The 22,380-nt window shown below is 46.2% G+C and overlaps 3 protein-coding genes across 7 annotated transcripts; all 3 read left to right on the top strand.

The window, feature by feature from the left end:
• Positions 1–1,660: 1,660 nt before the first annotated feature.
• LOC120671149 (pre-mRNA-splicing factor ATP-dependent RNA helicase DEAH10-like) lies at positions 1,661–9,033 on the top strand. Of its 5 annotated transcripts, none has more exons than XM_039951412.1 (13): positions 1,661–1,727; positions 3,116–3,168; positions 3,263–3,312; positions 3,418–3,498; positions 3,967–4,183; positions 4,578–4,959; positions 5,345–5,548; positions 6,191–6,351; positions 6,670–6,855; positions 7,208–7,439; positions 7,543–7,745; positions 7,944–8,078; positions 8,568–9,033. In XM_039951412.1, the coding sequence occupies exons 2-13, from the start codon at positions 3,116–3,118 to the stop codon at positions 8,749–8,751; spliced, it is 2,088 nt and encodes a 695-aa protein (XP_039807346.1). In that variant the 5' UTR covers positions 1,661–1,727; the 3' UTR covers positions 8,752–9,033. The 5 variants fall into 5 exon arrangements, 4 of the variants coding, with proteins under 4 accessions (XP_039807346.1, XP_039807344.1, XP_039807345.1 ...); XM_039951410.1 differs by lacking the exon at positions 1,661–1,727 and adding an exon at positions 1,972–2,260 and having other exon boundaries at positions 3,086–3,168; XM_039951411.1 differs by lacking the exon at positions 1,661–1,727 and adding an exon at positions 2,236–2,254 and having other exon boundaries at positions 3,086–3,168.
• A 373-nt stretch (positions 9,034–9,406) lies between these two features.
• On the top strand, positions 9,407–12,506 carry LOC120671150 (26S proteasome regulatory subunit 7A-like). The gene is made up of 7 exons (XM_039951413.1): positions 9,407–9,613; positions 9,864–9,945; positions 10,145–10,236; positions 10,515–10,592; positions 10,678–10,739; positions 11,332–12,053; positions 12,159–12,506. Exons 1-7 carry the CDS (start codon positions 9,527–9,529, stop codon positions 12,314–12,316), a joined length of 1,281 nt encoding a protein of 426 aa, XP_039807347.1. The 5' UTR covers positions 9,407–9,526; the 3' UTR covers positions 12,317–12,506.
• A 7,977-nt stretch (positions 12,507–20,483) lies between these two features.
• LOC120671428 (RING-H2 finger protein ATL3-like) lies at positions 20,484–22,046 on the top strand. Its single transcript, XM_039951747.1, has one exon. It carries the CDS (start codon positions 20,754–20,756, stop codon positions 21,750–21,752), a length of 999 nt encoding a protein of 332 aa, XP_039807681.1. The 5' UTR covers positions 20,484–20,753; the 3' UTR covers positions 21,753–22,046.
• Positions 22,047–22,380: the final 334 nt, after the last annotated feature.

A 22,380-nucleotide genomic window follows, 5' to 3' on the forward strand; every position in this document is an offset into this window, starting at 1 on the left:
TAGCCAAAACACTATTATTTAGACAATATTTCCTCCATTCACAAATGATAGTCTTATTTCAAAATCTGAAAATTTCAAAATTGATAGTCTTATTAGAGCAGAAGTCTGATTTTAATCTTCGAACTATCACATAAGTCCGATTTTTAACCATCAACTAAAAAACTAGATAACATAGACTATCCAACTGTCAAAACCGGACAAATTTGACTCTTGGAGTGGTTTCCAAGGTGGTTTTTTATTATTTTAAATTAAAAATTCTCATTATATTTAAAAAATCAAAACTAATTCATTTTAAATCGAAAAAATATGAAACTAATACCAAAATTTTTCTAAAAATGTAACTGATCTATTATTGCTCTATTGGGAATTTTAGTTATTCAAAATATAGACATAACTACAAGCAACCAAATATTATAAAAATAGAAAAATCTGATCCGAATTACTGAAAAGTATCATGCCAATAGATATGTTATATTTTTAGAAAACTTTTGATACCTATTTCGTATTTTCTTATTTAAAATAAATTACTTATGAATTTTTAGTTTAATTTAAATATTTTTAATTCTCATAAAATGGAAAACCACCTTCAAAACCACCTAAGAGCCAAATTTTCACGGTTTTAACAGTTGGATGGTCTTTATCATCTGGTTTTGTAGTTGAGGGTTGAAACTCGGACTTTTGTGTTAGTTCAAGGGTGTAAATCAAATTTTCCCTATTTGAGCCCACCCACCTATTGCCTCTCGGATCCAATGCCCATTAACTATGCAAGAGTAAATTTGTGCTTTGGAAAAGGATGCAATGTGATAAAAACTAGGTGCGTGCAGGGGAGCATTAAAGATCATTTGTTTTTACGAGGTTTAAGCATTAAAGATCGCTTCTTTTAACTAGATAAATAATGACGAGATAAGTAGGATTGATAAATAAAGTTTTTTTTTATCTTGGTTATTGTGCCCACCCCAAATAAGACTATTATATGTGAATGGAGGGAGTAAACCTTATTTACACACTTAAAATAATGCCTTAAATTGGGATAACACAATGAAATGGCACTGAAAATAATTAAGCCCGTGACCAAAACTCAATTCGGCGGCCTATTTACTCTGTGCAGCCCAAAGACAGAAATGATACAACCTACCAAAACAGGTCGTTTTTCGCCCGGCCCACCAAGGCTACCCTGCACGGGCTCGAAGCCTAGAAACCAAGGCCCTGTATCGGGAATTGCTTTGGGCCGCCTAATCCCTCCAGGCCCCTTGCCGTTCGGCCCGGGCTTCAGGCGCGCCCACGAAGCTCTGCTCTGTTGGTGCGTTGCGTTCTTCAAGCGGCGGCGGCGCTCCAGGATACGGCGGCGGCCTGCTGCTCAGACCGAACCCCCAACCTGGAGCCAAGCGTTTCGCCGGCGGTAATCTAGGCCACAAAACCATCTGCTGGAGCCCGGAGGCCGTGGAGGCACCACCTCCCGTCCGTCGTCGGAGTGGCCAGACGGCGACTCTTCTTCGTCGTCCCGCGCGGCAAGTTCTCTTCCGGTTTCCCTCGCTGCTAATCCGCAGCCCTGCCCATCGAAGCGAAGCTCTCGCTCGTTGGTGCGGCAGTGGAACCCCGACGGCCGCAGCGCCCAAAACCTACCCCCCCTCTAAACCTTCCTGCCTCCCCACCCTCCGCCGCGGACGCGCGGGTTCGGCAGCGCCGTGGCAGGTTTTAGGGCGCGGGGGTCGAAGGCGGCGTCCGAGATGCAGGGATGGCGCTAGGGGTATGCTTATGCTTAGGCATATCCAAGATTTAGAAAAAAATATCAATATGTATTCATATATGTATACTATCCTATACAATTAATGGGCCCAATTCAACAAAGCCCAGCAGGAAGCCCGAAATCCATCCCTCTATCTCTGGCTCGCGTGACCCGTCTCGCCCCGAGCGCCGAGCCCCCGCCCCCGTCCGTCCGTTCCCCCCCGTCCCCCGAGGCCCCGTCGCCCCGACCGCCCGGCACCGCCGCCCGCCGTCCGCGCAGCGCAGTCCGGCTCCCCCCAGTCCCAGTCAGGGCGGCTTCGCCTCCGCCTGTTCGGCTTCCGGGCGGTCCGGCGGCAGGGGCAGCCGAGCAGGCCCCTCGCGGCCTCGCCGCGAGCCCGCGACGCCGGGCGGCAGTAGAGCCCCGCCCCCACGACCAGCCGATCGGCGAGCGGCGGGCCGGCAGCCAGCGGCACCGACTGGCTCCACCCTCCCTGCACCCTCGGCTCTTCAATTCAAGCAAACCTGCAAGGTTAAGGTAAGAGAAACACCCTAGAAGAGGGTCACTTCTTTTTGTGTGAAGTACAATATTAAAGTTGTTGACATGGAGGGTCCTTATTATCCTGTTGGAAGACCTAAAAGAGGGTTCTATAATGGTGCAATGAACTATCATCGCTTCCATGTTGATATGTTTGTGAGTGTCATTGATTGGCAACTTCGAGAACTGAATGACAAATTTGATGAGGTAAACACAGAGCTACTTTCTTGCATGGCAGCATTTAGTCCACTTAATTCATTTGCTGCTTATGATCAAGCCAAGTTGGTCACACTTGCTACAGAGTTTTATCCTAAGTACTACACAACTGAGGAATTATCAAAACTTCCATGGCAACTTACTATGTACATTTCTCATGTTCGTAGAGATGAAAGGTTTAAAAATTTGAAGAACCTATGTGAGCTTTCAGTTAAGCTTGTGGAAACAGAAAAGGATGAACAATATCATGTTGTTCACAAGCTTCTTAAGTTGGTGCTAATTCTTCCCGTAGCCACTGCTAGTGTTGAAAGAGTGTTTTCCACGATGAATTTTGTGAAGAATAAGCAAAGGAACAAAATGGGTGATGAATATTTGAATAACTGCTTGGTTACTTTTATTGAGAGAGAATTCTTCAGTAAAGTGAAAGATCAGGATATCATCAATCTCTTCCAACAAGGGGATCATAGGGTTATATTGTAGTAGCCTTTCCTATTTTGTAATATTTTTTAATTATCCATGTTTAGAACTCGTACTTTGGTTATATTCATGGATTTGTTATGGCCGTTATATGTATTTGCTTCAAAAAAAAATTTTGTTTGGCATACCCAGCAACAAATTCCTGGCTCCGCCACTGCCGAGATGCCGTCCTTCTCTGCGGGTGCCTCCACGCAGAAGCAGCAGAACTACCAGAGGTGCCAGCTCTTTGCCTCCACGACGCCATTTTGTTGCCATCGTTTCATTCGCTGGACTGGGGATTGAGCCTTAGCTTTGGGTTGGCTTGTGCAGGTGGAGGCAGCAGATTCGGGAACAGCGGAAGTCGCTCCCCATTGCTTCAGGTTTGCTTGCCGACTGCCGAGCTTGAGATAACTGTTCACTCTGATTGTTTTGGGGGGTGTTAGCTCGGGGAGCTGAAATTTATTGTTTGTTTGTAATTGGTACAGTGGAGAAGAGGCTAGTTGACGAGGTTAGGAAGAACGACACCCTAATCATAGTTGGCGAGACTGGGAGTGGCAAAACTACTCGTAAGTTTGCTTCTGATCCTCCCCCCACCCCCTCCCCTTGTTTTCTTCAATTGTTGTTAGAAGCCTCTGGCTTTCCGATGCTTCAAATTGTTAGTTGGATATGCTCTGATCCAAATGTAACTGTGTTGGGCATAAGTTTCTGAAAGTGGTGCTGTGGATTGCTTGTGTTTGTGGATTTGGGAACATTTGGGTTCAGTCAGCTACAGAACTGATGGAAAGGACCATTGTAAAAGTGAAATGAGATATTACCCATGTAATCTCATAGTAATGTTGTGGCAATTGGGCGCTTTCTTAGGAAAGTTATTCTCGGCCTTGTATAGCATATTATGAAATTCGTTTGCTTACATAAATATTTCTTTCATCTGTAGTTGCAGAAGCAAACTGCACTAGTATTTGTTTTTCCCGAGATATCTCTTTTTTTCTCTACTTAGTTTCTTTGATGATTTTTTTCTTTATTTTGTCATGCAGAGTTACCTCAATTTTTATACGATGGTGGGTTTTGTCAGGATGGTAAAGTCATTGGCATCACTCAGCCTCGAAGAGTTGCAGCTGTTACAGTAGCTAAGCGTGTAGCTGAGGAATGTAACGACCAGCTGGGCAAAAAGGTTGGATACTCTATCAGATTTGATGATTCCACATCCAATGCTACACGGATTAAATATATGACTGACGGTTTGCTTCTGAGGTAATGCTTTACTTACTGAATTGTTGATTGCTTGATAACCATATGGTTTATTGTTAGGATGTACGTTAGTCTTTTGATCCTCTCAGCCACCGCTACACCTGCATAGAAACTGTTTAGCATAAGGATGAAATTCTTCAATTGCTTACCTTTTTTTGCTGTTGTGTAACTACATTGCACTTTTTCGTAACCTATTAGGCTTAATTTCTCACGTGTATAATGTTACTAGTGTGGAATACTTTTGTGTGAGATCTTCTTGTTCGAATCCTCTAAAGTGAATTTTCCATTGGATTATACTGTATCGTTTTACCTACTAACATATATGCTTGGAAAATTTCTCTTCTAGTTGATGCATGGCATTCTATTTTCTAATCGAAACATTGCTTTGGATTTCCAGGGAAGCACTTTTGGATCCACTTTTGTCCAAGTATAGTGTTATAGTGGTTGATGAGGCTCATGAAAGAACTGTCCATACTGATGTATTACTGGGTTTGTTGAAAAAGGTGCAACATTCCCGGGCCAATGCCAGTGAGAATGGGAAGACTTTGCCTAACGCGGGCCATTCTCAAAATTTAACTCAGAAGGCATGTCAAGGAACAAGATGTGCTCCTTTGAAGCTGATAATTATGTCTGCTAGTTTGGATGCCAAGTGTTTTTCTGATTATTTTGGTGGTGCTAAAGCTGTACATATTCAAGGTCGGCAGTATCCTGTTGACATACTATATACTTATCAGCCTGAGTCGGATTATCTTGATGCCACTCTAGTTACTATCTTTCAGGTGAGCAAGAATTTTGTTTGCATGCAACCTCTAGTTGGTTTAGGGACAAAGAAAGACAATTGAAATATACATAAATGGTATTTTCAGAAAGGAAAATTTGCTTTAGAAAGTTCTTTTCTTTCCTCTCGAACACACAGGGGAACTGAGAAAACATGATGACTAATTTATACTCCCGCCATTCCAAGTAATAGATTGTTTTGGCTTTTCTAGATCTATGTATCTAGACATAGCATATATCTAGGTGCATAGCAAAAAGTATGTACCTAGAAAAGCTAAAACAACCTATTATTTGGGACGGAGGAAGTACCTCCTAATTCGCATAAAGCTGTGGCACAATTGCATCCTGCTCTTTCTGTATGAACTTCATTTTAGATGTTTTTTTTAGATTCATTTGGAGGAAGGACCTGGAGACATTCTCGCATTTCTAACTGGCCAGGAGGAGATTGAATCACTTGAGAGACTTATTAATGAGCGTGCTCGTTTACTTCCACCAGAAAGTAGTAAGATATGGACCACACCTATTTATTCATCTCTCCCGTCAGAGCAGCAAATGAATGCTTTTAAGTCAGCATCAGCTGGAACCCGCAAGGTAAACAATAATGGGATACTGATGGTTCTGAATTCATCATGTTTCAGTAGGATCCTTATCAAAAACATCAGTCACATACCTTCATTTTCCTTTTTGCAAATCGCGGGTTACTCGATCAATTCTTTATGAATAATGTAGCATAGTTTATTTGTTTACATTCATCTTAAGGTGATTCTTGTCATCTCTCTACAGTTAATTAGTTTTCTTCTAGATAGATATGTGATACTGCTATAAATTATATGACCTTTTGTGAAATTATATCATTATAAGGAAGAATACAGAATTGGTATTGCTGCTGTTAATTCTCTGGGCAAACATTGTTGTAATAGAGACCAACTAAAACGGAAATGTATTAACTGTCATTTGATCACTTTGCCTGCCCCTAAAAGAGGAAAAGAACACAAGGTAAAGTCACTATGAACCAAAGGTCATATCATCACTGGCAGATGAAATTATTTACAATAGACTTAGGCTATTTGGTGTTCCCGACAAGAGTTACTTCTGGCTCTATGTTTTAGTGTTGTGCCCATTCAGTAATTTATTTTCCTTTGTAGTCATTTTTGGTGTTTCAATTACCCTTGGAAGTCCCACACCAGAGTCTGCTAAGCAAAGTTTGACTGTTTGCTGATTTTCATATGCCAGGTAGTTCTAGCAACCAATATTGCTGAGACTTCTGTAACAATACCTGGCATCAAATATGTTATTGACCCTGGGATGGTAAAAGCTCGTGCTTACAATCCTGTGACTGGAATGGAATCATTAATCATCATCCCAGTTTCGAAAGCACAGGCTCTCCAAAGGAGGTAGATTCTTTCTTTTTTGATTTTTTGTGCCCAATATTTGGGATAACGAAGAGTTCATGTGGTACATTACCCCCTTTCTGTTTTTTTCCTTGTTGATGTTTTTTTTGTCCATATGCTGATATACTTAAGTGGTTTGTCACCATGGTTTTCTTTTAACTATCCTATGTTACAGGTTGCTGTAGAATGAATTCCCATGTGATGATTGACTATTTTGCATCCTATTGCTTATATCTGTTGCACATGGTTCCACTAAATAATAAGGCTTATGGGCCTGTTTCTTTATTTTGCTCTTTTTTGATGTCATCACTCTACACTCAGTGGTCGTGCTGGACGTGAGGGGCCTGGGAAGTGCTTCCGGTTGTTCCAAGAAAGTGAGTTTGATAAACTGGTAGATTCTACTGTGCCTGAGATCAAGCGGTGTAACCTATCAAATGTTGTTTTGCAACTCAAGGCTCTTGGAATTGATGACATCATAGGTTTTGATTTTATGGAGAAACCATCAAGGTAATTTTTTTTAGCCTGCTTCTATGTTGAAGAATATTCTCGAAGCAACTCTATGTTCAATGTCTGCTATTGTGCTGGGAAATAATATCTGTGATGAGACAATGCAATGTATGTTACTGTATTTGATGTATTTTATTGCTTGTCACATGTACCCAAGCTTTGGCATTATAGGAAAAGAAACCCCCTTGACCTGGATTTCTTTATGAACTTTATGACCTACGCTTTAACAGCTTCATTGAAGAAACGAACTGAGTTTTCTTGATGCTGCTCAGTAATATCCAGTATAAGTTAAATAGCTTGTTGCTTTGTATCGATGCTGAGTTATTGCTTATTGGTGCCCAACCTACTACAGGACTGCTATTTTGAAATCGTTGGAGCAGTTAATCTTACTAGGGGCTCTGACTGATGATTATAAACTGTCAGATCCAGTTGGCCATCAGATGGCTAGGCTGCCTTTGGATCCAATGTACTCCAAGGCACTAATAGTGTCAAGTGAATTCAAGTGCTTGGAAGAAATGCTGATTGTTGTATCTATGCTTTCAGTGGAATCAATCTTTTTCTTCCCACGCGAGAAGTTAGAAGAGGTATCTGTTTTCATTATTCTCTGCTCGTTAAATTTGTGTCAAATGGTTCAAGGTTAAATTTTGGCATGTTTCATTTCGATAACTGATGGCCATCGTTGTTTAGGCAAGAGCTGCCCGGAAGGGTTTTGAAAGCTCAGATGGGGACCATATCACCTTGGTGAATGTCTATCGCGCAGCTGCAGAATGCTTGGAGAAGAGCAAAAATGCAAATGCCAAAGAGAGAACAATGGACAAGGCTTTGATCAGATGGTGCAGGGAAAACTTTATCAACCACCGGTCTCTAAAGCATGCTCGTGATGTTCACAGGTTAGTTTCTGCTATCAGTTTCGCAATACCTTTACAGATTTTATCTATTTGAAAAAAAATCTTGAATACGCAGGACCTGTGTTATCTATTTGAATTAAAAACCTGGTTGAAAAATTATGTAAAAAATTGGAAGCCTGTCCGCTTTAGGATTTCCTGACCATGCTGCAAGTTGACATTGCAATTTTCTGTTTATTGCAGTCAAATTCAGGGTCATGTCCAACAGATGGGCCTCAACCTTTCATCATGTGGAGAGGACATGGCTCTGTTTCGGAGATGCCTCACAGCTGCCTTCTTCTTGAATGCAGCGATGCGACAGCCAGATGGATCATACAGGTAGTGTTTCATTCTCATATTTTTCAACCCATGCAAGTCATTGTCACCATCTTTCCCTGCATCATCGTGATCCTAAACTTCGACCATGAGCCAATCTGCATTGAGGCCTTGTTTAGATTCCAAAACACAAAATGCAAAATTTTTGTAAATCGCTTGCATGATGTACTAAATGTAGTCAAAAAATAAATCGCATTACACAAATGGGCTGTAAACTACGAGACGAATCTAATGAGTCTAATTAGGATATGATTAGACACTAAATTGCTACAGTAATGCTACAGTAAACAATCTCTGATGATGGATTAATTAGGCTCATTAGATTCGTCTCGTAGTTTACAGACGAGATCTGTAATTAGTCTACATTTAATATTTCAAATATTGAAGATTTTGTTTCAAAAATGCAAAATGCAAAGTGAAATAAACACACCCTGATTGTACCAACCAAAGTTCGAACTCTGGAGTTCTCATCAATCGTCTGGCATTTGGCAGGGCTCTTGCGACAAGCCAGAGCGTCCAGATCCATCCTTCTTCTGGGCTTTTCCGGACCAAGCCGGACTGTGTCATCTTCAACGAGCTGGTCCGGACAACGCAGAATTACGTCAAAAACCTGACCCGGATCGACCCATTGTGGCTAGCAGAGCTCGCCCCGCAGTACTACGCTACAGAGGATTGAGCTTGATTTATGAAACGGCTTGGCGAGTAAGGAAAGTGGAACGTTGACTGAATGGCTGTTGGGGCTTGGGAGTAGCCTGGGAAAACGGCTGAGTCTCAAGGTTTAACCCACCCCACATGCAAATCAAATTCACACGTATCTAGATTTCTGTGCAATTTGTTGTATTGTGGTGGTCCACGCTAGTATTAATCAAGTTTCATTATATTACAGTTCTATTATTTTATTTGTGATGTTCAACCTGTTTGCTGAGTATTATTCTAAAGGATCATTTTGTGGTTCTGCAAGTTCATGAGAATTGATAAAACATGAAGAAAAAGATCCCGAACTGAAAAATAAGAAATTGTGAATATGTTTTAATAAATAGCAAAAACTCATGGAACTACATTAATATGTTAAAAAAACATGATATTACAACATCAAATTAGAAAAGGAATACATTCTATAATAACCTGGGCTGGCGGCGGAGTCAAACAATCTACTTGGGCCGGGATTACACTCGTCAGTAACCTGGGCTGGCGGCAGAGTCAAACAAGCTGCTTGGGCCGGCATCGCGCGTCATTTGGGCCAAATAACACGCTTGGGTGGCGTTGGGCTTGGGCGTGCTTCGGGCTTCGGCAGCCTGGATGATTCCCGACGGCTTGCCGAGGAGGAAAGAAACGGAGAACGGCGGAGAGCGAGACGGGCAGACGGTCGCAGGGTCGCACCGCACGAGCTCGACACAGCAGAGCTCCCGACGCACTCCAGCCGTCGCCGGAGAAGAGCCAGCTGCGACGCCATGGCGCCGGAGCCCGATGATGACTTGCTCAACGAGAAGAACCCGCGGCCGCTCGACGAGGACGACATCGCCCTCCTCAAGACCTACGTGAGTGCCCCCGGACCGGATCGATCTCCATCGTCTCTTCCCTCTGCCGTTGCTTTTGTCGATCTTGAGTTGGTTCACGGCTAGGGTTTGGATTTTTCGGTGGTAGGTTAGAGCTGGGCGTAGATCTAGGGCTTCCGGTTGCCCGCTCCCTTCGACACACTTTGGGGAATGTTTCGGGCTTTCCGCCACTATGAATTTGGGGACCTAGCTAAGTCTGATTTCTTCGATGCCCTCTTGTTCAATACAATAGGGGCTGGGGCCTTACTCGACCAGCATCAAGAAGGTGGAGAAGGAGATAAAGGAGATGGCAAAGAAGATCAATGACCTTTGTGGTAAGTAGATTTTGAGATATTTTTGTTACAGATGTAGGGATGGATGTGCTGCTTGTAATTTCAGTTCATTGCCAAAAACGCGCAAATCACCTGTCTCTGTTCTGAGCATTTTTTATCAATTATGAATTGCATGCAATAGCTAGTGCAGTTGCATTTTGCACATTAGTGCATGAAATTGATCTGAACTGTAACTCTCCAGGCATCAAGGAGTCGGATACTGGATTGGCTCCACCAAGCCAATGGGATCTTGTATCAGACAAGCAGATGATGCAGGAGGAGCAACCGTTGCAGGTAAATTGCCATGACCTTTGCCTATTCATTCTTTCTTTGGCACTGTAATGCACGGTAATAGGTAGGGGTGGTAAAGGGCCTCAAATTTTAGCCTAGATAATCTAAGGGCCGGGCTCTTATCTTATACAATTTTGAGCTAAAAATATATAAGGGCCAAGTTGGATTGTGAAGAGAGCACTGGGGCCTGATACATTACCACCCCTAGTATTCGGTAGCTGCTTTGTGCCCTGCTCTTATGCTTTCTCGGTGCTGTTCTAACAATTTTTTTTTGTACATAGGTTGCCAGATGCACGAAAATCATCAGTCCTAATACTGATGATGCCAAATATGTCATAAACGTGAAACAAATTGCAAAGGTATGGAATGATCTTTATCGTACCAAGTTGATCATATCTTCTGGATGTTCAATCCTGATTGTTTATGATGAACCTTTGTATGTAGTTTGTGGTTGGATTGGGAGACAAAGTTTCACCAACTGATATTGAGGAAGGCATGCGAGTCGGGTGTGTCCCTGGTTCTCTTTACTGCTCTACCATCTTTGATTGCATTTAAAATTTTCATTTATTCAGTTAATACTTATCGATAATGGCATTGGTTTAAACTGCTATATGTAAAGTGACAATGAGATACAGTGAGTGCACACTTGATAATTGTTTTGGATAACTTTAAATGGAACTTTATTGATCAGGAATTGCCATGATGCTGGAACCTTTTCCCTAGTTATTCTCACTTCTCATCACAATAAGGTCCATAAAATGATATATGTTCTACGGCCTGGGATAATATGGAACATCGTATTAAAATAGGAATGACTGTGTGTAATCTTCATAACGCTAGTTTGAGTTCATGACATTTTATTGATTGATGTGTAAGTTCTCATGAAGATGTTATAGGCTAGAGCATTTATGTTTTGAATAATCAGGTTAGCTGCACAATGTGCTCAGACATCAAAACTTAACTGCCTAGCAAATTTTGTCCAGTATTTGAAATTGTTTATGTACACATGATATCAGCAATTAGTTGCATAAGTGGACCGACACATTATGTTGTTCCTGATTCAATTGAAGCTGATCCTGATCCTGTTTATTGTCGCAGAGTTGATCGGAACAAGTACCAGATTCAAATTCCTTTGCCACCCAAAATTGATCCAAGTGTAACGATGATGACAGTTGAAGAAAAACCTGATGTCACATACAATGATGTTGGTGGCTGCAAGGAACAGATTGAGAAGATGCGGGAGGTTGTTGAGCTTCCGATGCTTCACCCTGAAAAGTTTGTCAAGCTCGGTATTGATCCTCCCAAGGGAGTCCTCTGCTACGGTCCTCCTGGAACCGGGAAAACCCTTCTTGCTAGAGCGGTCGCCAACCGCACGGACGCTTGCTTCATCCGTGTGATAGGCAGTGAGCTGGTTCAGAAATACGTTGGTGAAGGTGCACGCATGGTCCGTGAGCTTTTCCAGATGGCCCGGTCAAAGAAAGCATGCATTGTCTTCTTCGACGAGGTTGATGCCATCGGTGGTGCTCGCTTTGATGATGGTGTTGGTGGCGACAATGAGGTTCAGCGTACTATGCTTGAGATTGTGAACCAGCTTGATGGGTTTGATGCCAGAGGAAACATTAAGGTGCTCATGGCCACCAACAGGCCGGATACCTTGGACCCTGCTCTACTGCGTCCGGGGAGACTGGACCGCAAGGTTGAGTTTGGCTTGCCGGATCTCGAGGGCCGCACTCAGATCTTCAAAATCCACACCCGCACCATGAACTGTGAGCGTGACATCAGGTTCGAGCTGCTTGCTCGGCTGTGCCCTAACTCCACTGGTAAGCCATGTCACGGTCAGTACATATGTTGCTAGTGCATGTGCGTGCCTGTTTCTGGTGAACAACCACAGTTAGATTTGTGCTTATCATTGCATCTTGCAACAGGCGCGGACATCAGGAGCGTGTGCACTGAAGCCGGCATGTATGCCATCCGTGCGCGCAGGAAGACTGTCACGGAGAAAGATTTCTTGGATGCTGTCAACAAGGTTATCAAAGGGTACCAGAAATTCAGTGCGACGCCGAAATACATGGTGTACAACTAGGGTGTCTGGTTGGCTTTCTGTCACTTTTCCTCTTGGGGGCTTTGGCACGAGTGTGTTCTCAGCTACCTTTTCTTCGACTCATAAATGTTTGGCGCATCAATATGTATTCTGGATTGTATGTATCCTAAAATTAGCAGGATCGTTTCCTTTCCACATTTGCCGTCGTTGTGTACATTTCCCGTTCGAGGCAGAGCGTTACCTTGTCAGTATGTTTCTCAAGTGTGGCCATGTAATGCACGTTGCACCGAGACCTTTGAGCACAGGAATGTGCATGGTCCGATGCCACGCATGACGCATGATCCCGGGCTCGGCGATTCGGCCTCATCGGGGCACCAGTAGATAGCGTGCCTAACTAGGAAAATATACTTAGTTATTTTTATTGTGGTAGAGAAACATGAGTGGTTGTGCCTTGTTAAATTTGCATGGATAACTGAAGACACTGTTAGTGCACACTGATTTGGTGGCAGATAAAAAAAGGGCAGCGATTGTTATCAGCCGTGCTCGTCACGCATAATGAGGTTTGTGTGTCCAATCACCGACAAAAAAAATGCAACTTTTTTGTTCTCCCACTTCTGTTTCGGAAAGTCCTTCCTAGTTCAACTTGGTGCGACGTGCACCCCGGCAGCTCTAGTGGCAACGGCCTCCGTCGTGGCGTCTCCCCATCCTCCCGGCTGACCAGGCAGGCGGCAGGCGGCAGGCGATGCTATGCTACCTCTACCTAGTAACTGACCGACCCCGCCCACCCGCTCCAGAGCGCGGCGCCCTCGCGTCACCATCGTCGTCGTAGTGGCTCCGCCGCGGAGGACCGAGCGCTCGCAGAGCGCCGCGACGAGGCCTGGCAATGGCGCCACAAACGCGGTGCCCGAGATGCCGCGCCAAAGGCTCCGGCATCCCCGCGGTCGGGCTTGTTTGGTTCCCGCCTGTGCAGAGCTGCCTGGCACAGGCAGCGTTCTCAGGCGCACGATTTCGTCGGCCTGGGGTTGAGATCGCTTGCTGGCGCCGCAGCTGCCCAAACAGTGCGCCTTTCCCCGCCTGCGCTTTCGTCCCGCCCGGCAGATCCCGATCCCGAGAACTGTCCGCCTCCGCTTCGTTCCTTCCCTTTCCTGCGCCGCTGCGCGCAGGCGGACACGAAGCACGATGGAGTCGGCAGACCGGGTCGTCCGGAGGATGACTATTGGAATTGATCTATGTTTTACTAAAAAAACATAGTTCTGAGAGTACTAACGGCCCATAAAAATTGGGCCATATTGGATCAAATCTAGCCCATAATCAGTGGGCCCATCCAACAGCTAAATGGGTCATGTCTCAAACCACCACGAGCTATAAATATGGCAACCAGCCCAGAGCAACCACCACTTTACTGAGATTAGTAGTGAGAATCTCTGTCCAATCCTACTGATCAGGTCAGCTCGTGAGTGGCTCTGAAGGCCTCTGCCCCGCCATGTACAACTACACCACGCCTGCATCAAGCAGGCACGGGTCGTCAGAGCGATCTGCTGATTTATGTGTAAGTAATTAAGTTCTCATTATCGCAGTTCACAGGTGTTCATGTTCTTAGACTAATTGATTATAAGATTAAGTCATGTTGTAAATCCAACAATGACGCCACAGAGTCCATCCTGCGGTCCTGCCTGGCAGCTTGGCCACTGAGGGCGCGTGGCCTGTGGCTGGCTCGTCTTCCTACTGTGCAAGGGAGTGAGTGTAGACTGTAGACTGTAGAGCATGGGACGACGTTGTACCGCTAGCTAGCTACTCTGCTACTGGTAGCTGCTGCCTGCTGTAACTCTCTCCTAGCCCAGCGCCCAGCGGCACCCTGGCCTTCCACGGTGCGTGCCAGCGTTTGCGTGCGCCGCGGTGCGCGTAATTCGCTGAGACCGTGAGACGTGCCAGCCACAGGCAGGCCCTGACTTGGGACTCGCAGGCCTGTCGAGTCGCCTCTGCCTGGAACGGTCAGTGTGCAAGACAAGACGTGACACAGTAAAGTCCACGCCACGGTACGGTCCAACCACGCGAAACCTGTTCCTCCCGTCCCGGGGCAGGGTTTTAAAATCCAACGGGACCGGCCTAACCGCCGCCCTCCGGTACCGGTTAGGCCGGTAATCGGAGGAAACCGGTTGAATTCAAATTCAAAAACTCCCATGCAACCGGTTCCGACCGGTTTACCGGCCGGTTTTACCGGTTTACCGGTCGGTTTGACCGGTTTGAAATTCAAAAGCTCCCGTGCAACCGGTTTACCGGCCGGTTTGACTGGTTTGATCGGTGGGCCTTCATGAGCCGGCCCATTTTTTTTCTTTTTCTTTTTTGATTTAACTTTAAATTCCCACAAACTATACTAAATGAATGAATTTTTGAGAAAATTTGACACCATTAGATTCATCACACCTTGAAGTATTTTAGAAATTTTTTGGGAATTTTTCATTTTTTGAATTCAAATTTAAAATTTGAATTTTGACCGGTTGGGTACCGGCCGAAACCGGAACCGGACCGGACCGGTTTGACCGGTTACCGGTCAAACCGGACCGGTTCCGTTAGGTTAACCTTGTCCCGGAGCTCGCTCCCACGCTCGTCGCAGGTGGTGGGGTGCTCTAGCCCCTCCGGAGGCGCGAGCAATTTCCCGGCAACCGCTGGCACGGCGAGGCCGTGATCGGCCGGCCGTGGGTCGTACGGCGGGGGGGCCGGCCGGGGACTGATGCGACGCCGGCCGCGGACGAGACGACCGGCTGATGCGGAGGATCCCCGTGCCGCCGGCGACTTCAATGGTCTCGGCGCGGCAGAGGCACGCGTTTCCTAATCCCGTTCCACGTTTCCAACCGCCGGACGTCTGAACGCACGGATCGATTCTTCCCCCTCTTTCCCCCGTCCCCTTGGTCAGGGTCACGGCTGACAGCACCCGCCTGCCGCGACGAAAAAAATACCCGTAAGCTGCCGTGTGAAGCGGGACTGCGGGAGTACACTGTGTGCGTGAGTGACGGCGAAATTCATTGACGGTGATGTAACATAGGTGGTCAATTGTAAATCCAAGGGCCTGTTTAGATCTTTACACTCAAAATACAAAAATTTTGTAAATCGATTGCATGGTGTACTAAATGTAGTCGAAAAATAAATCGCATTACGCAAATGGACGGTAAATCATGAGATGAATCTAATGAGCCTAATTAGGACGCAATTAGACACTAAATTGCTATAGTAAACATACTCTAATATCCTTTAATTAGACTCATTAGATTCGTCTCGTAGTTTACAGACGACATCTATAATTAATTTTGTAATTAGTCTACATTTAATACTTCAAATATTAAAAATTCCCTTATAAAAATGTAAAAACGCAAAATACAAAGTGAACTAAACAAGCCCCAAGGCACACCGTCCACAACGATTCTAGCATGCACCTGTATGGTTTACGTCTCCTTTAGTTGCAACTGTAAAATTTTGAAATGAAATCTTTGTATATTTAAAATATTAAATATAGACTAATCACAAAACTAATTACTGAACACGTCTGTAAACTCCGAAATGAATTTATTAAGACTAATTAATCTGTCATTAGTATATATGCATTGTAGCAATTAACGAAGCAATTTAGTGTCTAATCATAGTCTAATTAGACTCATTAGATTCGTCTCGCAATTTACAAGCAAACTATGCAATTCATTTTTTATTTCGTCTAGATTTAATACTTCATGCTGAGCTTTTTGACTGCCAGATTGGGACCTTCTCTATTGAATATTTGGGAGTCCCTGTCAGTCCTTGCAGATTACATGTCAAAGACTGGAATCTACTAGAAGAAAAAATGAAAAGAAATTGGCCATTTGGAAAGGAAAATATTTATATAGCTGGGAGAACTACCCTAATTAACTCCAGCCTTTCCAATTCTTTCATATACCACATGTCTATGTATCTCCTTCCAAAGACCACAACTGATAAGCTTGATCAGCAGAGGAGAACCTTTTTCTGGCAAAGTGGTAGAAAAAAAATACCACCTTGTTAAATGGGATATCATTAATAAGAGCAAAAAATTTGGTGGGTTGGGAATCAAAAACATCCTGCTAATGAATATTAGCCTCCTATGCAAATGGTGGTGGAAGCTTGAAACAGACAAAGGTCTGTGGCAAAGTATTGTGAAAATGAAATATTTACAGGATGAAACTGTTAGAACAGTCAAGCTCAATCCAAACATTTCTCCTGTTTGGCATGATCTGTTAAAAGTGAAGCCCATTTATCTAAAAGGAAGAGTCTTATCAACCAAAAATGGAAAAAAGACTTCATTTTGGTTGGATACATGGATAAGGGACAAGCCCCTCTGTAACATATCACCTGTTCTGTTTGACCTCTGTTGTGATAAAAACATCTTGGTTTTTCACTTTCTAAGGCGTCAGGGACAACTGCAGTTTAGCAGATGGCTCCCGCCTTTCCTGTTTGATCAATGGCTGAGTTTGATTAACAACATTTACATTCATAGCTTTGAGAATAATGAAGATATACCCCTTTGGAGATGGAACAAGAACAACATTTTCTCTACTAGTTCTGTCTATGACTTCCTAACTAAGGAAGATTCCAGGAAACATTTCAAACACATTTGGAAAGCTAAGATTCCCTATAAAATCAAAATTTTCATGTGGCTGGTGGAGAATAATGCAATTCTGACCAAAGATAATCTGCTCAAAAGGCATTGGTCTGGGGACCCAAATTGCCAATTCTGTATGACAAATGAAACTATTGACCACCTGTTTTTCCAATGCCCAGTGGCTACAATAACTTGGGGGACAATTGGACTTTGTCTCAGGGCCAATAATATTCCTCAAAATATACAACAATACAAGTCATGGATTAGCACTTGGTTGCCCGGGGGTAGTTCTATCTATACAAGTGGCTGCGCAGCAGTCTGCTGGGCAATCTGGAAATGCAGGAATAAAAGCTTGCTTCGACAAAAAAATCATCAAGAACCCTCTTGTGATCTTAACCCATGTTTGCTCTCTTCTTACTTATTGGGCAGGTCTTTACAACTCTGATATGCAAGGGAAGATTCTTGAAGGTGTCCAAGCCCTGCTGGTGTGCGCCCACAAGATGATGGCAAGTCAACCGGGAACTTCAGCATCTGCCAGGATCCTCCCTCCACCTCCTGAAGATGAACATGATGATGGCGGCCTTATCTGAGGAAGTGCTCGCCACTTGTGGCTGTTTCAACAAACAATCTGCATTCCCTGCTCGTGAGTTTCCTTTGTCTTACTCTGTTGGAAAACTTGTTGTGTTTTGTCTGCTTGGGGTGTCTGCGACCTGGGAAGCCTGGGTCTAACTTTGCAGTACTAGCTAATCTGAATCAGATTAGTTAGTCCCCTCCTACCTCCGTTTCTGAGTCTGCTGTTCTAGTTGCCTCTCGTTATACACTGTCTGTGTAAACTTTGGTATTTCCGTTGTTGAATGGAAATGGGGGCACCTCGTATCGAAAAAAGATTTAATACTTCATACATGTAAGATTCTTTTTCGATGCGATAGTTTTAGAATTTTAAATTTTGCAACTAAACAAAGCCTTAATGTTAGGTTTGTTTGGAACTATCTGCTGTGTTTTCCCCGTACTTCGGGTGTGTTTAGATCATTATGGCAAAAAAATTTGAAAGAGAATCTTGCTAATTTGGAGTATTAAATAAAATTTATTTACAATTTTTTTTTCACAGATGAATTGTAAAATGCGAGACGAATCTAATGAGCTTAATTAATTCATGATTAATCTATATTTAGTGGATGGTTACTATAGCATCACTGTTGCAAATTATGGATTAAGTAGGCTCAGTAGATTCGTCTCGCGATTTACAACACATCCATACAAAAAAATTTATAAATAGAATTTTTTTAATAGTTCATGCATGTGTCTAAATATTCGATGTGATATTTTTTGGTCTAAAATTTTAAGATCTAAACAAACCCTTCTTTTAGTGATACAAATACAAAATGACCAGTGTGTTCAACGAGATACACGTGTCTCAAAAAGCCGAACACGCCATATTGCTACTCCAGGAGAAGGTCAAAGTTACCTGCGTCCTGGAATTATTGGCTTCATTTAACTTTCACCGTTACCTCCAATTGTTTTTTTTTTGAGGGCACCGTTACCTCCAATTGTTGGGGAGGCTGATACCATCAGAGTTTGTCCCTGTTGGCAGCTACCGGGTACCTTCACGTAGACTACACATCCATGCTCGGTCAAAGCATGGCATCACCTTTCGTTTTCCTCTGTCATGTGATATGTGATGTCTACTCCTTCCGTCTTAAAAACTTAGTCATCCTGACATTTAAATTTTATCTCAAAAAACATATCATCCCACCTTTTGGGCAATCCTATGGGCCCACAATGGATAGGAAATGCATCCATGCAGCCTGTGATTTCCTTAATTGAGTGATTACGGCGCCAAAAAATCACTAATGGCGGTAGCTAACCTCCTGCATGCAGCTATGCAGATTTCCTTAATTGAATGATTACAGCGCGGGATCTCCTCCAACCGGTAGGGGGCTACATGGTCATTCTACTCTCTCACTAATCTGTCTGAAATTTTCTAAGAACATCTCCACCAGTCTCCCAATCCCCAATCCAACTACCGTATTAGGAGAGTAGATAGGAAACTAGTGCTCCAGCAGTCTCCCAAAATCTTCCCCTTTCCCTAATAATTATTGGGATATCCCAATAATTCACCTCCCCTCTCCCTAAATAAATGGGAAGTTGTGACTCTCCCAATAAGGTAGTTGGATTGGGAGATTGTAAAAATAACTCCCCCAATAATCCTAAAATTACTGTTGGAACATCTTAGAATACCAGTTATTGGAAAAGAATTATTGGGAGACGATAGAGATGCTCTAAAGTAACTAGATTTTTGGGACGGAGGGAGTACAAAGCAGCATCAGGTTCAGACCGCGTCCCACCAAGGAGGTTTTGACCATCTCATGATTTCGCATGCATGCAGGGGCTAAATCACCACTGGTTGACTACTTTACACACTCACTCTGAAAAAAAAAATGAAACGCGGTCCACGATCCGTAGATCCGATATCAGATGGTTCCCTTGGCGTGCTCCGCAGACAAGTGATCCCAACGCCCGGGCCGGCCGTCCACACACGTCTTCGTCCGTCTCACCATGTGATGTCCCCGAGCTCCACGAACGCACGCCGCCGTGGCGTCACGGGCCGACTCACGGCCCGGCTCCAACCGCCGCCGATCGGACCCGCACGGCCGCGGTTTCCCTCCACATGGACGCGCCGTTGGGCACGCTCCCTGCCTGCCTGGCTTACGAGGACAGCGACGGCGACGGCGACGGCGACGCCCGCCTCCTCCGGCACCTTGGCCGTGGCAGGTTCTCCGGTTTCCGGAGGCCGCGGTGGCCGCCGCGCCTGCCAGTTGGATGCTTCCGCGCCGCCGCGGCCGCGGGTCGTGGCGGCCAGCGGCCAGCCGGGCAGGCACGTAGAACAGGGTTCACCAAACCGGCCGGAACCGGTCCGGTTACCGCGGTTACTGGTCTAACCGGCCCGGACCGGTTCCGGTTCCGGCCGGTTTTAAACCGGCCCAAATTCAAATTTTAAATTTGAATTCTAAAAAATGGAAAAATCCCAAAAAAATCTTAAAAATACTTCAAGTTGCGACGAATTTAATGATGTCAAATTTTTTCAAATATTCGTTCATTTAGTATACTTTGCGAGCATTTGAAGTTAAACAAAAAAAACGTGCATACAAAAATATACAAAAACAATGTAAAAGTAGTAAAAAAAGGGTTGGAGGGTTCATTTAGGCTAAAACATGTTATACAAACATTCATTTAGTATACTTTGCGGATATTTAAATTTAAACAAAAAAAGAAAAAAAATTAAATTTAGCGTGTTACCAGTCAAACCGACCGGTTACCGGTCAAACCGGACCGGTAAACCGGTCTAACCGGCCGGTTAGCCGTTCGAAATCGGTATAACTACGGGTTTTGAATTCAAATTTGAGTTTGACCGATTTTTACCGGTAACCGGTCAAACCGGACCGGTTAGCCGGAACCGGACGCCGGCGGTTCGGTCCAAACGGTCGGATAAAAAAACCCTGCGTAGAACAGAGCACCGGGCAAGCGGCAGCGGAAGCGGCCGGCGGACGAGTCAAACAAACTGGGCGAGCCGCGTCCCGATCCGCGGACCCCCAACCATGGAGGCCAGAGAGGGACCCAAGCACGCAGCACGTCGTGGCCCACTCGCCGCACGACCGCGCCGCAGAGGATCCCACCTCTGCCATCACGCCAAAGCCGCCGCCGCCGCCTCGTGCCCACCTTCAAATACGGAGGCGTTTCCCTCCCTCCCTCTCCCAGCTCGCCACTCCCCTCAACATCTCTCCCCCGGCCTCCCATCTCCACCTCGCCGCCGTCTCGTCTCGTCTCCCCTCCTCGCGCCGGCGCCGGACCAAGGAACGCCGAGGCAAACGCGCCATGCTCCCCACGCCGTCCTCCTCGTCGGCGTCGCTGGCGCCGGCGGGCGCGCAGCAGGGGCTCCCCAGCGGCGCCGCCGCCGCGTGGGCGTCGGACGGCGCCGCCCCCTCGCACCACCAGCTGGCCATCAGCAACGGGGTGCTCCTGGCCGCGGTCATCTTCCTCTTCATGGTCGTCGTCTTCGTCTTCCTGCTCTACCTCTACGCCAAGCGCTACCTGGGCACCAACCCGCTGCTGGCGCCGTCCTCCCGGTTCCTCTTCGTCGCCGCGTCCCCGCTCCCGCAGCGCGGCCTGCCCGCCGCCGTCCTCCGCTCCCTCCCCGTCACGGTCTACGGCGCCGCCCGCTCCCCCGGCTCCCCAGGCAAGGACCGGCTCGAGTGCGCGGTGTGCCTGTCCGAGGTGGCCGACGGCGAGAAGCTGCGGACGCTGCCCAAGTGCGCGCACGCCTTCCACGTGGAGTGCATCGACATGTGGTTCCAGTCCCACGACACCTGCCCGCTCTGCCGCGCCCCCGTCGGCGCCGACCTCGGCGCCCTGCCGCGGGAGGACCCCGCCGCCGCGCCGCTCGAGTTCCCCGTCTTCCCCACCAACGTCCTCTTCTGGGGCACCCACGACCAGGTCGCCAACGCCGGCCCCGCCCCTCCGGCCGCGGCGGCACTGCCTCCCCCCATCGCCGGCACCTCCGCCACGAGCTCCTCCGCCTCCGGCCGCCGCAAGGAGAACCTGGTCATCGACATCCCGACGCGCGCCGTGGCCATCAACACGCCGCCCATGAACTCCCCGCTGCCGACGAGCCGGATGCCCGGGATCGCCGACGAGATGCGGTCCCCGGTCTCCGCCCGTCTCCGGTCCCTCCGCCGCCTGCTGAGCCGGGGCAAGCAGGCCGTGGTGGGCACGTCATACAGCCCGCGCGCCGCCGCCGCCGCCGGGGACATCGAGCAGGGGCTCGCCGGAACCGAGGCCGGCCGCCCGCCCAAGACCCCCAAGACCCCGAACTGATTCGTTGGGATCCCCGAGCTCCGGGTCGCATTTGGCCGACCTCGGCCGATCACCGGAGCCGCGCAGACATGTGTTCATTCTTTCTTTCTTCTCTCTCTCTCTCTCTCTCTCCCCCCCCCCCCCCCCCCCCCCCTCTTCTCTTCTCGATTTAAAAAGGAGGAATTTTGGCTCAAAATTCTGATCTGTAAACAAAAGCAGAGACATCGGAGTTGATTGGTTCGTAGTGTTGGTGGATGCAGTAATTGACCAATTTGTTCATACATGTTGCCGGGATCGTTCTTCAACTTTTTGACTACCTTGCTTCCTCGCTTGGGAGGAGCACGTGTTCCAGTTTAACACTCCTTCAGCAAGCCGTGTTTACATTACAATGTGCGACCAAACAAAGACGGGTCAGTCCCTAACCATCCTCATCATCAGGATCAGGACGCCAGAAATGTTCAGACCGTGCAGCAGGAACTCGAAAGGCAGTTCCTGACAGAAAGTCTGCACGGGACGAGTGCGAACGTGCTACGTGCCTAACAAAGTACTACGGGGATTTTTTTTTAAAAGAGAGGTACAGTACTCACTACTACTACTGTACTAGGGCGATTCAAGTGTAGGCTGACCGGAGGAGCAAGTGTGCAGGGTA

Source organism: Panicum virgatum, chromosome 4N (assembly GCF_016808335.1).
Source record: "Panicum virgatum strain AP13 chromosome 4N, P.virgatum_v5, whole genome shotgun sequence".
In the NCBI taxonomy this organism is placed as follows: Eukaryota; Viridiplantae; Streptophyta; class Magnoliopsida; order Poales; family Poaceae; genus Panicum; species Panicum virgatum.

Excerpts from the sequence above, each read along its gene's own strand:
- LOC120671149 (XM_039951409.1), top strand. The coding sequence starts at position 2,327 with ATGGAGGGTCCTTATTATCCTGTTGGAAGACCTAAAAGAGGGTTCTAT. Across the intron at positions 6,352-6,669 it reads GCACAGGCTCTCCAAAGGAG|TGGTCGTGCTGGACGTGAGG; the intron begins GTAGATTCTTTC and ends CTCTACACTCAG. Across the intron at positions 7,746-7,943 it reads CATGCTCGTGATGTTCACAG|TCAAATTCAGGGTCATGTCC; the intron begins GTTAGTTTCTGC and ends TGTTTATTGCAG.
- LOC120671150 (XM_039951413.1), top strand. The coding sequence starts at position 9,527 with ATGGCGCCGGAGCCCGATGATGACTTGCTCAACGAGAAGAACCCGCGG. Across the intron at positions 9,614-9,863 it reads TCGCCCTCCTCAAGACCTAC|GGGCTGGGGCCTTACTCGAC; the intron begins GTGAGTGCCCCC and ends TCAATACAATAG. Across the intron at positions 10,237-10,514 it reads AGGAGGAGCAACCGTTGCAG|GTTGCCAGATGCACGAAAAT; the intron begins GTAAATTGCCAT and ends TTTTGTACATAG.
- LOC120671428 (XM_039951747.1), top strand. The coding sequence starts at position 20,754 with ATGCTCCCCACGCCGTCCTCCTCGTCGGCGTCGCTGGCGCCGGCGGGC.